The 16,660-nt window shown below is 35.4% G+C and overlaps 1 protein-coding gene across 1 annotated transcript in view; it reads right to left on the reverse strand.

Annotated features, from left to right (window-relative positions):
* Positions 1–16,660, reverse strand: part of LOC101414607 (zinc finger protein 596-like) — a 63,401-nt gene continuing 46,741 nt past the window's right edge. Inside the window, exon 6 of the mRNA XM_012529893.4 lies at positions 1–84. Coding sequence (XP_012385347.1) covers positions 73–84 — 12 coding nt within the window. The 3' untranslated portion in view covers positions 1–72. The remainder of the gene's footprint in view (positions 85–16,660) is intronic.

The raw sequence follows: 16,660 nt of genomic DNA on the forward strand, positions 1-16,660 counted from the left end.
CTGTGGAGAATTGTTTGGCAGATCCATAGGAAGTTGAATATAGACTTGCCATGTGACCCAGCAATACTATTACTAGGTATATACCTAGAAGAAATGAGAGGAGTGACATGAACAGACATCTGCACACTGATATTCATACTGGCCTTTTTCATTTGTACCAAAAGTTAGAAACAACCCAGATGTCCATCAACCAATAAGTGGATAAACAAATTGTGGTGTGTACACACAACAGATTATTATTCAGTGGTAAGAAAAACAAAGTTATGAAGCATATGACAACATGGGTGAAACTGGAGGACATTATGTTGGGTGAAACAAGCCAGACACAAAAGAACAAATACTGTATGATTGTGCTATTATGAACTAAATATATTGTGTAAACTCATGGATTTAATAATTAGAATATAGATCACCAGAAAATAGAATAATGGTAGAAAATGGAAAGCTGAGGGTTAATCTGTACAGAATTGGAAAAAAAGGTTGTAACTGTTTGGAAAAGATTAGAAATCTTGAAAGCACATAATAGTGTTTGTAACTAGCAGTGCTATTTTATAGGTATGACAATTGTTGAAAGGGAAAGTCTAAGGAAAGCTAAAAAATGTAACACAGGACTGTATAACAGTGAAAGCTCATATAAAATACAAATATGGGTAATATGGCATATATTAGACTGTTTTTACAAAATATAAATATAAATAAACTAGAGAGATGGAAAGAGAATTGTAGAAATGTATGGTAGGGGAAGCATAGAGAGATTAAGAGATCATGAGGGTTTTTGTTGTTGTTTATTATTACTATTTTTGGAATAATGAAACTGTTCTAAAAAGGACTGACATGATGAATGTACAACTATGTGATAATACCAAATACCACTGATAGTATACTTTGGGTGGACTTATGTTCTATTAATATGTATCAATAGATTTGTTAAAATAAATCATTGTATTCCTACAATCTAGTACAGTACCCAGTATTACTGATAAATATTGGTTGAATGAAGGATCAAGTTAAATCTGTGTTACAATTTCTGTTTTCTAGATTATAATACTAGAGTTAAAAATTATGAAACCTCTTGTCCAAAAATCCATCAACAATTGGGCAGACATCTATCTACATTATAGAACATGTTCTCAGACTGCATTTTTCTATCAGTAAGATGTGGGGCAAGGAGCCCATCTTTTGTCAGGATTGAGCGCTTGTCTGAAATTTTCCCACTATGCCACTTTGTTGTAAAGCCAGATAAGATTTCAGAGGAACAGAGAGGTTAATTTTGTGTCTGTGTGAATGAGAGAATTAAGAAGATAGTTAACTGGTTTTTTTTTTTACTTAAATGATGTTGAGCATTAATTTCTATAATTATGAAAACTATAAATGTAAATAAACCTAAAAACTATTTTTTGCATCTCTTATACAACTATCAAATCAAGCAAATGTATTACTTAATAAAAACAAAATTTTGAAACCAATATAATTCACATTGGTAAAATCAGTGAAACCAGATTGCACCTCAGTCTGTGATTATTGTACTGTCTGCTCCTCCCTAATTTGTTTTCTTTGGCAGGCCTCCACTACTCTATTTCTGGAGATGGTATAATTCTCCTAATACTTTCCTGCATTCAAAATATTGCAAAATATATATTCCTTCTGTGATATGCAATGCAATTTCCCTTTACTGGATTAAAACTGTAGCATTTATCAAGTCCGTTTCTGCTTAGCCAACCAAAAATACAATACCAAAAATACAACAGTATTATTGAGGACCAGTAAGCACTCAGAAACAAATTAAATCATCTTGTCATCCTTAGATCTAGAACAGACATCCATAATCCATGAGGTACAGCAGTGTTCCAAAATGTATTCACGAAATGCATTGAATTAGTCACACTGATGAAAGAGGTTGTTGACGTGGGAGGAGTGGGAGGAGTGGGAGGAGTGGGAGGGTGGGGTGGGGGGATATGTGGGAACCTCATATTTTTTAATGTAACATTTTTTGTGATCTATGTACCTTATAAATGACAATTTAATAAAAAAAAAATAAGACATCCAGTAGTTCAGAAAACACATATTAAAATTTCTCAGTCAAAATTTAAATGAAGTTAAAATTTAATAATTTCAAAACTCATGTTAAAAAAATCAGTTTCCAAAACTATGTCTGAGGGCTGTGGTTTAAAACACTATGCTAAAAAAAATATATATATATATAAAATAAAATAAAAATACTATGCTACTTGTTATTTTAGACTGCAGTTGTTCCACTTGTACCTTCAGCCTATGCCTGGTGAGTCAACCCCTTTATCAGTATTATGTCTTGCAGTTTTGAGGACCAACTGAGTTAAAGTCATTTGATTTCCTATTATTTCTTGCTTTTGTTCGCATTTCACCATAGGCAACTTTGGAATGGGGGCTATGCTTAGAAATAGTTTTGAGGTATTGTTTGATCCCTTTGGCTTAATGGCATAGTCATTTGACCACTATAAATTTCCTTCAATCCCTGAGCTATCAGAAGTGTATGTATTGGACAAAAAAAGGGGAGAAGAGTCTGTGAACCTGCTAGCTGTTAGGAAAGTTAGTACACTCTTGAAGGCTTTGTTTTCTCATCTGTAAAATGGAAATAACAATAGTTCCTGTCTTATAAACTTGTTTTATGGATTAAACGCGTTAAGAACTGTAAGCCATTTAGAATACTTTCTGGTGTGGCTATATGAGGGTTTGCTCTTATTATTTTCTTCTACATGTAGCCCTGAGAAAATAAGAAAATTAACTGCTGTTTGGATAACCTTTAATAAATTCTCTAACCTTGAAAAATTGGGGGGGAAAGGGGAGAGAAATAAATAAATAAATAATAAATCTTTAAAAAAAATACACAGGAGGAAAGCAGCTGTGGCTCAATCAGTTGGGCTCCCCTCTACCATATGGAAGGCCCTGGGTTCATTTCCTGGGACCTCCTTGTGAAGGCTTCCAGTTCCCAAATGGTATATCTCCCAGAATGGTTTGCACTGCCAGTGGAGAATGGGCACTAGTCCCCATGGCATGGAGTACTTGACTCACAAATCTTCTCTGCAGAATGGAAGTCTCCTCCTTCCATTCTTTCAGGATATTGCAGGATGCTCTTCTGGTCTCCTGGAGCCCCCATCCAGGTGCTTTAGATAGCTCAGGGTGATTACTGTTGCCCTGTAGCATGAGATAACTCTTGGAGCTCCTCACTCTGCTGCCTTCTTGTTGGTTGTCCTGGAATATATCTTATTTTATGACAATCTACTTCAGATCAATGTTAACTGAGTTCCAGAAATATAGAAACTTTGCTTCAATTTACCTCCATATCATCCCTCTTTTCTTTAGGCTGTTGTGATATATATCATCTTTATATATGTTAAAAATATACCATGTAATGTTATAATTACTAATTTATACAATTTTTCATCTCAGAAAGTTAAGATAAGAAATGAGAAAAGGTATACCTGTAGATCCTTTTATATTAACCCATATAATTATCATTTTTGGTGCTTTTCATTGATCTCTGTATGGAAAGCTCTTTTTAGTATGAAGTACTTGTTTTCAGATTTCTTGTAAGGCATATATGGTAGGTTGAATTGTTTGTCCCCAAAACAGACAAGTTCTTATTCTTAATCTATGCTCCTGCAGATATGAAGTAATTTGTAAATAGGATGGTTTGAAGGTGAATTATCAGTTAAGGTATGGACTCATTAGAGAATGGGATTTTCTAAGTTGCTATTTAGGTGTGACACAAATGAATCAGGGTTAGCGTTAATCCTTATTAATGGACCCTTTATAAGTGGATTTAATGTGACCAAAGTCAGTAGGAGGAAGTCACAGGGAGAGATCTAGAACATCACCATCTGATAAAAGACTACCATCACCACAATTACCAACTCTAGGAAAAAGCATAGCCTTGCTGACATCTTGATTTTGGACTGCTATCCTCTGAAGTTGTAAGGCAATAATTCTTGTTGTTATTGAAGTAAACTACTGTGTGGTATTTGTCATAGGACCCTGCCAAATAAGACAGCACATCTGTTAGCAACACAGTCTCTTAGTCTTTGTTTATCTTGGTTTGTCTTTATTTCACTTTCATTTTGCTGGATATAGAGTTCATGGTTTTCTATTTTAACCATCTCTTTCCACTGCATTATGGCCTCCACCCATTAATCTTATCAATAGTCCTCTCTATGTGATGAGTAGTCCCTCTTGTTGTTTCCAAAATTGTCTCTTTTTATTTCATTTTCATTGTTTGACTGTAATGTGTGGATCGTTTTGTTTTCATCATACTTTAAAAGCTTTCTGGATTATCTGTCATTAAATCTGGGATATTTTTGGTCTTTATTTCTTCAAATATTTATAGCATTGAACACCTATATTATAAAAGGAGGAAGGTTTCTAATAGTGACCTCAGAGTTTATAACAAAGAGACCAGCTTTGCAGGAAATATTAATACTAAAGTGTATGCTACAATCTGAAAAAACAGGAGAGAGAGGCTTGGAAGAGAGTCAAGAAGTGATTATATCAGTAAATTAACTAAAAGTATCAAAAGAGTGGTGAAAATAAAATATGACAGATAAAACCCAAAAGTCAAAATGGGTGAAATAAGAATAGCCTTTACAGTAATAACATTGAATGTTAATGGATTAAACTATCTAATCAAAAGACACAGACTGGCAGAATAATTAAGAAAATATGAGCCATTTATATGCTACCTAAAAGAATCTCACCTTAGACACAAGGATACCAATAGATTGGAAGTGAAAGCCTTTGAAAAGATATTCCATGCATGCAGTAGCCAAAAAAAAAAAAAAAAAAAAGAAAGCCAGAGTAGCTATACTTACATCAGATGAAACAGACTTTAAAAGACACTTGTGATGTGCAATCTGAGGAGCAAGGCAGGAAAAAAATTCGATTTACGATATCAACTAAAAGAATCAAATATGTAGGAATAAACTTGACCAAGGATGTAAAGTACTTGTACTCAGAAAATGAAAATGCATGGTTAAAAGAAATAAAAAAAGATCTGAATAATTGGAAGAACATTCTATGCTCATGGATTAGAAGACTATCATTAAGATGTCAATTCTACCCAAATTTATATACAGATTCAATGCAATCCTAATAAAAATCCCACTAGCATTTTTTAAACAAATATAAAACAAAATTATCAAATTTACTTGGAAGGGTAAGGGGTCTCAAATAGCTGGAAACATCTTAAAAAGGCAAAACGGGCTGGAAGACTCTCCCTTCTGGACTTTAAATCATATTACCTAGTTACAGTGGTGAACACAGCATGGAACTGGCATAAATATAGAAAGACCAAGGGAACCGAACTGCTGGTTCAGAAACAGTCCCTCACATGCATGGTCAAGTGATTTTTAACAAGCCTGTCAAACCCACCCAACTCAGAACAGTCTATTCAACAAATGGTGCTAGGAGAACTGGATATCCATAGCCAAAATAAAGAGGACCCCTATGTCATAACTTATACAAAAATTAATTTAAAATCTATCAAAGACTTAAATATAAAAGCAAGACTCACGAAACTCCTAGAAGAAAATATCAGAAAACATTTTCAAGACCTGGTGGTAGATGGTGGATTCTTAAAGGAGATAAGATGAGGGCTGAGAAGGACTACTGATGCTTAGTGTATGTAGAAGTTTTAATTAACTTTACTGCAAAAGTGTGGAAATGTATAGAGTTGATGATAACACATTATAGTGAGTACTAGCTGATTTATAAATGGGAATGTGGCTGGAAAAGGTAGTCTAGGGATGTAAATGTCATGTGAAAGTAAGCTAGAGAAAATCTAGGGAATGAAAAACACAGTGAACCCAGAGGTGGATGAGAATTGTATTTGATGGTACAGATGCAAGGGTGTCCTCCTGTGACCTAGAGTAAATGTACATCACTATTGCAGGGAATGTGGAGAAGCAGGGGAAAAATATAACTGGTGTGACCTATGGACTTTGGTTAACAGAAATACTGTAACATTCATGCATCTAGGCCAAAGATGTATCATGTTGATAATGCGGAAGTATGGGAAAAGTGTGCCAAATGTACACAATGGACCATGATTAGTGGTAATATTCTGATGATATAATCTCATAATCTGTAACAAATGTTCCACCACAGTATAGTGTGTTGATGAAGGGGTGATGTATGGGAATTCTACACATGTGCATGATTGTTTTGTAAGTTTGCAACTTCTGTAATAAAAATATATTTAAAAAATAATAACAGGGTGTGTTAGAGGAAAAATACACCAAATATAAGATACGGACTATAGCTGGTAGTAAGATTTTTACAATATTCTTTCATAATTTGTAACACATGTCTCACAACAATGCAAGGTGTTGGTGGTGGATTGATGTATGTGACCCCTGTATGTTGTTATGCATGTTTGTTTTGTAAGTTCACAACTTTTACTATATACTTATTGTTCTGTATATTCATGTATAAATGATATATTTCAATGCAATTTTTAAAAAATACTTAGAAAAAAACATACATTCCAAACTTTCAATTACCATACCTACAGAATAACTAAAGCAAATGATAAAAACAAATTGGTAGACTGAAAAAACTTATACAAATAAAGACAGTCAAAAGCAACAAAAATACAAACAAGAGAGGAAACAGAAATTAACAAGCAATGTGGGATATATAAATCCAGACATACCAGTATCTCCATTAAATGCAAATTGCCTAAATATGCAATTAAAAAGTTAAATATTGTCAGACTGGATGAAACTGCAAGATCCAACTATATACTGTCTAAAAGAGACCCACCTTAGATTCATAGACATAAACAGGTTGGAAAATAAAATGATGGAATAGACATATCTTTCAAACAGGTATATATTACACTTGTAAATATATGAAAACTTAACACCTTAGCCTCAAAATATCTCAAGTAAAACTTTGACACCCATCTCAGAGATAGCCATGTAAAGAATAGCAAAGCTTACTGTCTCTTGATTGCCACCAACTCAGTTCCTCCCACTTTATGCTGCTAAGTTAACAGCATTTAGCCTGTTTTAATTATATGTTTATTCATTTGGCTCACATAGAGCATATTCTCCCTCTGAATTTCCAGCTTAAACTAGTACTAATGTATAAATAGCTGATGTACAATGAGTGTTTTTGAATGGACGAAGGAATGAATGAATGGATGGATGGCATACCAGTCAGAGGTAGAGGAGCAAGGAAGCATAGACTATTCAAAGAAGTATTATATGTTGTTCCAAATGCCTTCAGTAGCATTTTTAAACTGAATTACTAGAAATGTTAGTAGGTCTTCAGTGAAAAAACAGGAATTCAGTATTCAAACTCTACATTCTTTGTTCCTTGCATCAATATTCTAAAAGCCTGTTACTGTTTTTAAATTCATTTTTGCACATTCACAAACTTATTTGATAAGAATTTTATTAATATCTTGATAAAGAAATTTGGCCATTACATTTGAGAATTTGAATGTAATTGGTAACCTTCAAAAAGAAGATACAGTAGAGTAGTTGCCTGAAGTTTGGCAAGATCACAGTGGGTTGAAATGGAAATCAGTAAATGGTGTCAGATAATAGCAAAAGACTCTTCTAAGAAGCTTACCTCTGTGAAAAGAGTGAGAGGGCAGTACTTACAGTATGGGGGTCCTTTAGGGAAGTTATCTTGGTGTTGGATGAGGCTTAAAGATAGAGGAGAGAATGCTTATGTGCCAAAAGAAAACAAGAAAGAGAGACATCTAAGTGGATTGAACAAGGTTGGCAAGGCAAGATAAGCAGAAATTTAGTCAAGGCCAACTGCATTGGGCTTAACAATATTTTCTTACTCCAGTTTCTTCTCAATCAATCAGCAAACTTCCCTAAGATGCACTATTTAGGATTCAGTAAGTTGGGTAGAAATATCTTACATGTTAGTGTATTCCAAACCATAGTAGGTTAGATACAAGTAGGTGTTCATTTGCCCACAAACATGCCTTGATCATCCTGCTGCTTCTGTCCTGCTTCCACCTCTCATAACATTATTCCCCTCATACCCTCTCTATATGGACATCTGGCAAATAATATCCAAACTTTTCATTTCCTACCAATATCCCTTGTGATCTGCCTTTTGCATAACTCTATTGCATCCCCATCCACTTTGCCCTACTATCTCCTCTGTTCCTTGAACTGAGGAACTGCTTCTACCCATCTAAGCATTTGCCCTTCCTGTGACTACTGCCAGGAAAGTTCTTTCCTTAGCACTTGCATGGCTGCCTCCTTCTCATTTGTTAAGTCTAAGCCTAAAGGTCACTTCATCTCCTTATATGAAAAGAGATCCATGTAAACACCAGTACTTTATCAGTGATCATAATATTCTTTTTAATTCCTTCAAATTCTTGCATGGAACAATGACTATCTTTTCTTGCTTTTAATTAGATCTTCTGATAATAAAGTCATCAAGGTGGCCATGATATATCATAATATCATTTTTCAGTGTTCTTAAGTGTACAACTGTCCAAACTGTGAATGAGTAAAGCAAAGGTGACAAGATTTATTATCCCCTTCCTGCTGTGGTGTATAAATACTCAACAGCACAGTCTCTCCTCTCTGATAAATGTGGCATGAAGAGCATCCAGGTACTAACTCTGGTCCAAGCATTTAGCCTCCCTGGGAAACTGGCTATGATGGAATCTTTTCCCCTGCTCTTTGGACCTTTTGCACTATATAATAAAGTATTTATTTACTAAAAGTTTTTGTTGTGCCTGAACCTGTGTTCCCTCAATGCACTATAGAGCACCTTGTTCCACTCATTTTGGAGTTCAAGCAGAGTGCCATGTAAAGTATGGAATGGAACTGGGTGATTTTTTTTTTTTTTGGGCCATTATTTTTATCATTCTTTTGTATCTTTTGTACAGGGCTGTCTTGAGCAAAACAGAACTGATGGCTTTGTGGCTAAACTGAAGTTTCACCCCGGCCCTACCAGCCTGGGTAGAGGTAATATCTCTCATGTGGGGAACCTAGGGTATGCTGCCCCCATCCTCTAGAAAAAGGGTGGGACTATATGGGACTTTGAGGATTCCGCGTGAATCCAGGGAGTTTGCTAGCAGTTTCCATGCTTAGATCAATGAAGTTGGGGCTTTCCCCACCTGGCATACATTCCCCTGGCTCATGGATTCTTATATCTGTTCTCATCCTGGGACAGGCTTACCCAAAATCAGGCTACCCAGACTGATCTTGTGGTTACTGTAAGGCCAGTCATTATTCAGCATACTATATGAACTGAAGATGGGGTCCTATGGGTGAAAACAAAATTATGAGATCTCAAAAGAAGAAGGCACAGTAGGGAGCTCTAGTACTTGGTCCTTCTACCACCACAACAATAAAACAGGCAGGAACAGTCTGAAACAACTATTTGGAATGTGCAGGAGCCAGAAGTATACTGTATAACATCCAGGGAAGAGCTGGAGGAAGAGGCTGGTAAACTATGATAAAGAACTGTGAATTGCACTCTCCAAGTCATAGCTACTGGCGCCCATCCTCCAATCTCATGTCAGGCCACCACAGTGTCCAGTCCCTGGCTAGTTGCTACTGACAGAATGAACATAAAGATCCTCTCCCCAAAAACAGGGTGGGCATGGCTGATCACTGATCAAAGCTTTTGATTACTGAATTCAAATCACTGGGTAATGACTCTTAGGAAAGCAACTGCTTCAACTTGCCCTGGACCCAGATGGCAGTAGCCAATGTTTCAACCCTCTCTGAATTTTTGAAAATACAGCACTTCCACAGTTAGCTGAAGGTTTGTATTTGCTGGGCAAGCCAAGATAGGTCAGTTTTTAGGAGCCATTATAGAAGCTTTTGGTGCCCTTCATGTCCCCCTTCACAGGGTACACTGGGGCTAGTCTGCACTGCTGTGACAGTTTGAGATTATTTATGAATCCCAAAAGGAGAAAAATTATCTTTGTAAATTAACCTATTCCTCTGGGTGTGATACCTTTTGAATGCATTAGATTCAGTTGACATGTCTTGGTTAAATTATCTGTTAAAATTAGGGCTTTGATTTGAGCATGTCAGTAGGGTATGACTCAGATTGAGTCCCCACCCCCTTGGTGGGCTGGTATAAACAAATATTCACTCAAGAAGACACATGAAAGAAGAGAGAACTTTGTCAGTTTTGATCGTGGAACCCCAAGGGAGAGATGAGCCATTTGCCTGATAGTTTGCAGCTGAAGAAAACAGAGCAGGTAATCAGCTGAAAAGGCCCAAAAAGAAAGGAAAACTATGCCAGAGACTTGCTATAAGAAGTTCTGAGAGACAGGCAGAGATCACCCACCATCTTGCTTCAACACATGGCATCTGAATTTGGTGAGAAAGTACATCTCATGGTGCCTTGAGCCGGCTTTCCATGGCCTTGGGACTGTAAGCTTTTACCCCAAATAATTACCCTTTTTAAAGCTAACAGATTTCTGGTACTTTGCATCAGCACCTCTTTGACTGACTAATACAACATTATTCATGGGTCTGTGGCCCGGTATTGGATGGGAAATTCCAACTGGGAAAGTCCTCTTTCGGGTTACCTTCCTCCCAGGATTTTTCCTTCACAGAAAAGCAATGTGAAACAATGAAAGGGTAAAAAGCTACAGAGGAGGACAATGTGGGAAAAGTGCCTGCTGGCTTCATATACCTAGGATAGGAATGTCTGTATCCTGGGAAATAAGAGGATAACCAAACTCTGGTAAAGATTGGAACTCCAAAACAACTAACAAGCCAGAAGCCAGAAATACAGGGAAAACCAGGCACTCTACATTTGCCTTGGGAAGAGCAAGTAATCGAAGTCTTTTTACCAGCTGTTTGCAAAACCTTGAAAAAGACATCTCACAGAATAAAGACAGAGACATTTTAAATATTAAAATGTAAAGCATGCAATAAAAGAGTACAAGAAAACACAGAAACAGGATGCAATAAAAGAGTACAAGAAAACACAGAAACAGGAAATGATCGTCCATCCAAAGGAAAAAGATAAAAATATAGAAAATACCAATGAAGGAGATAAGAATGTGAACTTACTAAACAAAGCATTTAAATAAAGGATCTTAAAAAGGCTCAAGAAGATGAAGGAAAGTACAGACAAAGAACTAAAAGATAGCAAGAAAACAATAAAAAACAACATGAGATGAGATTCTAAGGAGAGAGAGGGAAATATTTTTAAAAAGGAGCCAAACAGAAGAACAGGAGTTGAAGACCAAAATAAAAAATGCCAAGGAGTGTTTCAAAAGAAGATTGAAATTGGCAAAAGAATGAATCACTGAATTTGAAGACAAGACATTAAAATGAGTCAGGCCATGGAGTAGAAATAGAAAAGGAATATTAAAAGTGAAAACAGCCTAAAACATCTATGTGACATCATGAATGACAACAATATATGCATTTTGGGAATTCCAGAATAAGAAGAAAGAGACAAAGGAGCAGAAGGAATATTCAAAGAGATAATGACAGGGAATTTCCCAAACGTAGAAAAAGATGTGAACATGTATTATCCAAGAAGCTCAGAGAATATCAAACATGATAAACATGAAGAAAAATAGATTATACCATATATTGATTACCCTATCAAATGCAAAGGACAAGAAGAGTGTTCTGAAAGCTGCAAGATAAAAGCAACATTTTATATAAAAAAGGAGCCCCAATTAGATTGCTAGTTTCTCATTAGACACCATGGAGGCAAGAAGGCAGTGGTATGAAATTTTTAAAGGGTTGGTAGAAAACTATTGCTGCCAAGAATTTTATATACAGTGAGACTCTTTCAAAAATGAGGGAGAAATTAAAATATTCTCACATAAATAAAAGTTGAGGGAGTTCATCACCCCTAGACCTGCCACACCAGCAACTGTAAAAGAAGTTCTTCAGACTGAAATGAAAGAACACTAGAAAGTGGTTTATAGGAGCATTAAAAAACAACTTGCAGTAAAACTAACCATTTGAGTAATTATAAGTGTCACTATTACTGTAGGTGTTTGGGATGTAACTCTTGCTCTTACTTCCTAAAGGTGCTAAAATGTAAATGCATTAATATAATACAAAATCAAGGTTTTTGAGTAAGTATAAAACCAGAGATAATTGTTATATATTTAGGATGTGAAATTTTAACCTCATGGTGACAACAAGGAAAACAGATGAAAAATATATCCAATAGAAATGAGAAGGAACTCAAAATAAATATGAGTATAGGCTTAAATGGAAGCAAGGGTCAAAAATGGTATAAGTCTTACAAAGGCTAAATAGCAAAATAGCAGAAGAAAGTTCTGTATGATCAGTAGTGACTTCAAATGTAAATGGAATAAATTCTCCAGTCAAATGAATGCAATTGACAGAATGGATAAAAAAGGAGACTCACCTTAAAGTCAAAGATACAAATAGGTTGAGGGTGAAAGGATGGGAGAAAAAATACCACGCAAGTTATAACCAAAATAGAGCAGAGATGGCTATACTAAAAGAGGATAAAATAGACTTAGAGTCAAAAAAAAAAAGATATGAGGAGAAAAGATGGTCATTACATTCTGATTAAAGGTACACTTCAACAAGAAAGTGTAACAATTATCAACATACATGCGCCTAACAACAGATCAAAAAAAAAAAAAAGAAAGAAACAAATGCCAAAAGATTTGAAGGGAGAAAACTGATGGTTCTACATTAATAGTAGGGGAATTTAACACACCACTCTTCTCAATAAGGGATATAATATCTAGACAGAAGATCAATAAGTAGTACAGGGCTTGAATGATACACTAAACTAACTAGACCTAACAGACTTATATAGAACACTGCACCCAACAAAACCAGAATACACATTCTTCTCAAGTGCATATCATTCTTCAATTTAGACTATATGTTGGGTCACAAAACAAGTCTCAATAAATTGAAAAATATTGATATCATGCAATGTATGTTCTGTGAACACAAGGGAATGAAGCTAGGAATCAATAACAGAGGGAGAAGGGCGGAAATACACAAATACATGGAAATTAAACAATAAACTCTTAAACACCTTTAGGATAAAGAAATAATCAGAAGTATAATTATGAAATACTTTGCGGTAATTGAAAATGAAAATACAACATACCAAAACTTATGGCACACAGCAAAGACAGAGCTGAACTAAACCTGAAGCATGAAAAAGAAAGAAATAACAAAGAACAGAGCTGAGATCAATGAAATAGAAAACAATAATTAACAAAACCAAAAACTGGTTCTTTGTAAAGATCAATAAACTTGACAAACATTTAGCTAGACTTACAAAGAAAAAAAAGAGAAAGAATATACAAATAATGTAAAGCAGAACTGAAAAGGGAGACATTACTACCACTCCACTGAAATAAAAAAGGGGGGCTATAAGTGGATACTATGAACAGCTGTCATAAATTAGATAACCTAGATGAGATAAACAAATTCTTAGGAACATACAAACTATGTACACTGACTCCAAAAGAAACATCTCAGTAACCAAAAACTAGTAGCAAGTTTAAATCACTAATCCCAACAATAAAAATCCCAGGACCATGTCTTCAAAGGAAAATTTTAAGCATTATTTAAAGACTTAACACCAATTCTGCTCAAATACTTCCAAAAAACTGAAGAGCAGGCAAAACTCCCTAATTCATTCTATGAGGCCAACATCACTCATACTAAAGCCAAATAAACATTATTACATTACATGAAAATTACAGACCAATATATCTCCTTAATGTAGTTGCAAAAATTCTCAACAAATATATAGCAACCCAAATCTAACAGTACATTAAAATTAGTGGAAAGCAGAGTTGGCTCAATGAATAGAGCATCCGCCTACCACATGGGAGGTCCAAGGATCAAACCCGGGGCTTCCTGACCTGTGTGATGAGCTGGCCCATGCGCAGTGCTGAGGCACGCAAGGAGTGCCACGCCACGCAGGGGTGTCCCCCACGTAGGGGAACCCCATGCGCAAGGAGTATACCCCATAAGGAGAGCTGACCAGGAATGGCACCGCACACATGGAGAGCTGGCACAGCAAGATGACGCAACAAAACACGACACAGATTCTGGGTGCCGCTGACAAGAATACAAGTGGACACAGAAGAACACACAGAGAGTAGACAACTGGGGTGGGGAGGGTGGGGAGGGTGGGGAAGTGGGGAGAAATAAATAAAAAATAAATCTTAGAAGAAAAAAAATTAGTATAAACCATGGCCAAGTGGAATTTATCACTGATAAGGGTGTGTCAACATGTGAAAATCAATTATTATAATACACATTACCAGACTGAAAGAAAATATCCATATGGGAATCTCAATTGATGCATCATCCTTTCTTGATTAAAAAGAAAACATTTAGAATACTAGGAATAGAAGGAAAATTCCTCCATATGACAAAGGACATATATGAAAAGTTTACAGCTAAGATCCTACTTAATGGTGAAAGACTGAAAGTTTTCTGCCTAGAATAAAATAAGTATGAGCACTGTCACCACTGTTATTCAGTAGTGTATGAGAAGTAATTGCCAGAGCAAATAGGCAAAAAAAAAAAAAGAAAGAAAATGTATCCAAATAGGAAAGAAAGAAGTAAAACTCTATTTGTATATGACATGGTCCTACACACAGAAAATCCTGAAAAATCCACAATAAAGCCACTATAGTTAATAAATTAATTTGGCAAAATCAAAATCAACACCCATAGATCAGTACAGCTTCTACTGAAGGAAGAAAAAAATTCCATTCACAATGGCAACTAAAAAAAATCAAATATCAAAGAATAAATGTATCCAAGGATGTAAAGGACTTGTACACAGAAAACTATAAGACACTGCTAAAATAAATTAAATAAAATCTAAATAAATGTAAGGCAATTCTATGTTCATGGGTTGAAAGACTATAGTACAGACATCAATATTACCCAAAACAATTTATATATTCAATGCAATCCCAATTAAAACTCCAACAACCTCTTTAAAGACACATGAAAGTAAATCATCAAACTTATATGGAAGGGTAAGGGTCCTCAAATAGCTAAAGCAATCTTGTAAAAGAAGAATGAAGTTGGAGGACTCATACTTTCCAATCTTATTACAAAGCCATAGTACTCAAAATGGCATGGTGATGACACAAGAATGAGCTTATAGAATAATGGCATAAAATTGAGATCTCAGAAATCTGTGATCACACTTAAGGCCAACTGATTTTTGACAAGGTGACAAAAACCACTCAATTGGAAAATATTCATCTCTTCAACAATGGTGCTGGGAAAACTGGGTCTCCACAGGCAAAAAGAAAGTGCATCTCTACATCACACCACATATAAAAACCAACTCAAAATGGGTCAAAGGCCTTAATATAAGAGCTAAAAACTATCAAACTTCTAGAAGAAAACATAGGTAAGTTTCTTCAGGCCCTTTTCTTAGGCAATGGTTTCTTAGACTTTACATTCAAAGCACAAGCAACAAAAGAAAAAATAGATTAATGGGATCTCATAAAAATTAAATACTTCTGGTGCTCAAAGGACTTTACCATGAAAATTAAAAAACAACCTACAAACACACACACACACATATGGAGAAAATATATAGAAAACACATATCCAATAAAACTATATATAAAGGAATCCTTCAAATTAACAAAAATAATTAAAAATGGGCAAATGACTTAAATAGACATCTTGAAAGGAGATATACAAACTACAAGAAAGCACATGAATAGATGCTCATCAACATTAGCCACCAGGAAAATGCAAATCAAAACCATAATGAGATACAACCTCACACCTATTAGAATGGCTGCCATTAAAAATTGAAAATAAGTTTTGGAGAATATATGGGGAAATAAGAATACTTATTTACTGCTGGTAAAAATGTAAAATGGTACAGCTACTGTGGAAGATAGTTTGGTAGTTCCTCAGAAAGCTAAGTATAAGACTACCACGGGATCCAGCAATCCCTGTACTATGTATATAACCAAAATGATTAAAAGCAGTGGCTTTAACTAATATTTCCACACTAATGTGCATAACAGCATTATTATTCACAGTTGCTAAAACATGGAAGCAACCCATAGCCATCAACAAATGAATGAATAAATAAAATAGGATATATACACATGGTGGAATCTTTTTCAGCATTTAAAAAAGAAATGATGTTCTGATATTGCAAGAACATTCATAAGCCCAAAATAAATTGAGTGAAATAAGACTCAAAAGTACATATATTGCGTGATCTCATGGATATGAAATAACTACAGCATAACCAACATACTCATATAGTCAGAATCTATAAGATAGTTTCACAGGGGACATGGTGGTGAAAAGGGAGTAGGGAATTAATGTTTAAAATATAGAGAGTACTTATACATCCTACACCACTGCATAACCCACAGGTGATTAAAATTGCTTGCTTCCACTATCTCCAAAAATTCTGGCCACCATAGATGTGGGAGTGACAGATGGTACATCTCCAATGCTCTGTCCTCCTTGCACTGTCTTAACATCAGCAATATTGCCTTCCTGGTGGAGAAAATGACATTACAGAACTCATAAAAGATCTTCTGTCTTTTATGAGTTCTATAATGGTTGCATCTGCTTCACCATCTCTGCCTATAATAACCTGGTGAGGCCAGTGGAAAAGGTGTCTAGAGCATGTTGGCTAACTATAGACTACT

This window comes from Dasypus novemcinctus, chromosome 14 (assembly GCF_030445035.2).
Source record: "Dasypus novemcinctus isolate mDasNov1 chromosome 14, mDasNov1.1.hap2, whole genome shotgun sequence".
Taxonomy (NCBI): Eukaryota; Metazoa; Chordata; class Mammalia; order Cingulata; family Dasypodidae; genus Dasypus; species Dasypus novemcinctus.